The sequence below is a fragment of the Penaeus japonicus genome, unplaced genomic scaffold (genome assembly GCF_977035675.1).
Source record: "Penaeus japonicus unplaced genomic scaffold, GWHDUDI00000001_assembly GWHDUDI00000014, whole genome shotgun sequence".
Lineage (NCBI taxonomy): Eukaryota > Metazoa > Arthropoda > Malacostraca > Decapoda > Penaeidae > Penaeus > Penaeus japonicus.
In genome coordinates, this window is record NW_028234416.1 from 27,600,444 (window position 1) to 27,602,744 (window position 2,301).

The 2,301-nt window shown below is 41.6% G+C and overlaps 1 protein-coding gene across 1 annotated transcript in view; it reads left to right on the forward strand.

The window, feature by feature from the left end:
- Positions 1-294: 294 nt before the first annotated feature.
- LOC147470553 (uncharacterized) overlaps positions 295-2,301 on the forward strand; it is a 2,321-nt gene continuing 314 nt past the window's right edge. The window contains exons 1-3 of the mRNA XM_086543733.1: positions 295-1,205; positions 1,294-1,812; positions 2,081-2,241. Of these exons, the coding sequence (XP_086399859.1) occupies positions 295-1,205; positions 1,294-1,812; positions 2,081-2,241 (1,591 nt within the window). The remainder of the gene's footprint in view (positions 1,206-1,293; positions 1,813-2,080; positions 2,242-2,301) is intronic.

Here is a 2,301-nt window from a genome sequence, read left to right on the forward strand (position 1 = left end):
GATGAAGCCTTAGCTAGTAAATTGATGGTACACAAGGTGACAATCAATGGTGAAAAGAAATGTGGCTTTCCTCGCAAACTAAACTGAAGGAGTTAAAGATCCCTAGATGCTATAAGCCTGGTAAGTTCGGGAAGGTGAAATCAGTTGAACTTCGCCATTTTCCTGATGCAGGCCATGATGGTTATGGTCAGTGTTTATATCTAAGACAACTGAATGAACAAGGACAGGTCCATTGTGCACTTGTGATTACCATTCCAAGGCTAGAACTTACTGCTACCTGTTAGAGTCAGTTCTATGTTGAGAAAGGAGTTGGATTATGGGCTAATAAAGGAAGGCTTCTGGATTGATAGCAAAGACGAACTTGGTTATATTATGAATGATGGTAGAAGATTTCATGTGCTTGTTGCCAACAGAGTACAGTACATCAGAGATCGCACCTCTCCAGAGAAAAACCCTGCTGATACTGCTTCACGTGGCCTCTGTGTTAAAGATTTGATTAACCATTCTTTATGGTGGAATGGACCAGAATTCCTCCGGGAACCTACCTTTAGAGCTGATTTATCATCTGAGAAACTCATTCTAAAAGGAAATGATCCAGAGGTCAAGAATGTTTCTTCACATAAGACTCGTACTAGAGAGAGCAATGTAATTCCTCCTAGGCTGGAATATTTTTCTGACTGGCATAGAGCAAAGAAGGCCATCGCATTATGCCTACGCCTTCATCACAGATGCAAGAAACCTGTCAGAGGAACAACCGAAGACCCAAAAGAAACAAAGGAATCCAAATATGTTCCACCCAATGTTACGGAGCTGAAGGAAGCAGAAAATGAAATCTTAAGCCATCTTCAAAATGAAGCCATCGAAGAAGATACCCAAGAGTTAAAGTATCTGACTAGTGAAGAAGAAGCAACCAAGGCAAAACCACTGAAGAAGGAAAACAGGCTTTATCACTTGGATCCTTTCTTAGATAAAGATGGTATCTTAAGGATAGGTAGTAGAATGAGGCATGCAAACTTCACCACGAACAACAAACATCCAGCTATATTACCGAAGGTATCACACATAGCGGAAATGATAGTATGTCATTTCCATCAGAAACTCCGTCATCAAGGTGGGAGTATAACTTTAAATGAGTTGAGAGCATCTGGTTATTGGATTATAGGGGGTTCCACGATAGTAGCAAGACATATTTTTAATTGTCACATGTAAGAGATTAAGAGGTACTTTTCAAGAGGAGAAAATGTCTGACTTGCCACTGGACAGGCTTGAACCTACCCCTCCTTTCACATATAGTGCAGTAAATTACTTTGGACCATTCTTTGTCATGGGAGGGCGCAAAGAAGTTAAAAGATATGGTGTCCTATTCACTTGTATGGTCTCAAGGGCAATTCATATAGAAACAGTTAATACACTGGAAACAGATTCATTCCTTAATGAATATCGACGCTTCATTGGAAGACGCGGCCCAGTTCGTCAGCTTAGATCAGACCAAGGCACGAACTTTGTTGGAGCCAAAAATGAACTTCAAGAATGCCTGCAAGAAATGGACCAGAAGAAGCTGAAAAGGGAGCTCCTCAAAGAAAACTGTGATTTGATAACTTTCGAGATAAACATCCCGCATGCAAGTCATATGGGTGGGGTGTGGAAAAGACACTACGGTGAGGAACATGCAATACTATACCACAGCAAGCAATTAGATGATGAATTACTCAGGACCTTTATGGTCGAAGCAGAGACCATCGTGAATCGTCGAACTTTTACTGTTGACAATATCAGTCCTCCTCAGTCATTAGAACTACTAACACTAAATCAGTTGTTAACCATGAAACAAATTCAGTTCAGTTCAGAGAGATTTGCGAAGACGTCCCTTCGCCCGGACTATATGCACGAGGCGTCCCTGCATGAAACCAAGGTCGTACTGCCACCGCCTGGTGCGTTTCAGTCCGATGATCAGCATTCAAGAAAAAGATGGCGAAGAGTTCAGGATCTTGCAAATGAGTTTTGGAACAGGAGGAAAAGGGAATATGTTCAATCTTTACAGTATAGGAACAAGTGGACAAGAGGCAACCAAAATTTAAAGGAAAATCTGGCCAAATCTGACCAGAAATTCTTGGAAGCTTGGTCGTGTATCTGAAGTCATGCCAAGCAAAGATGGTCTTGTAAGAAAAGTTAAGATAACTCTGGCAGATTCCACACTTGATAAGTCTGGGAAAAGAATTCACCAATTCACAATCTCGCATTGTTAGTTGAGGCAGAGTGAGACCGGGTTTCCCCGCCGAGAAGCCTACACAAGTGCCACAA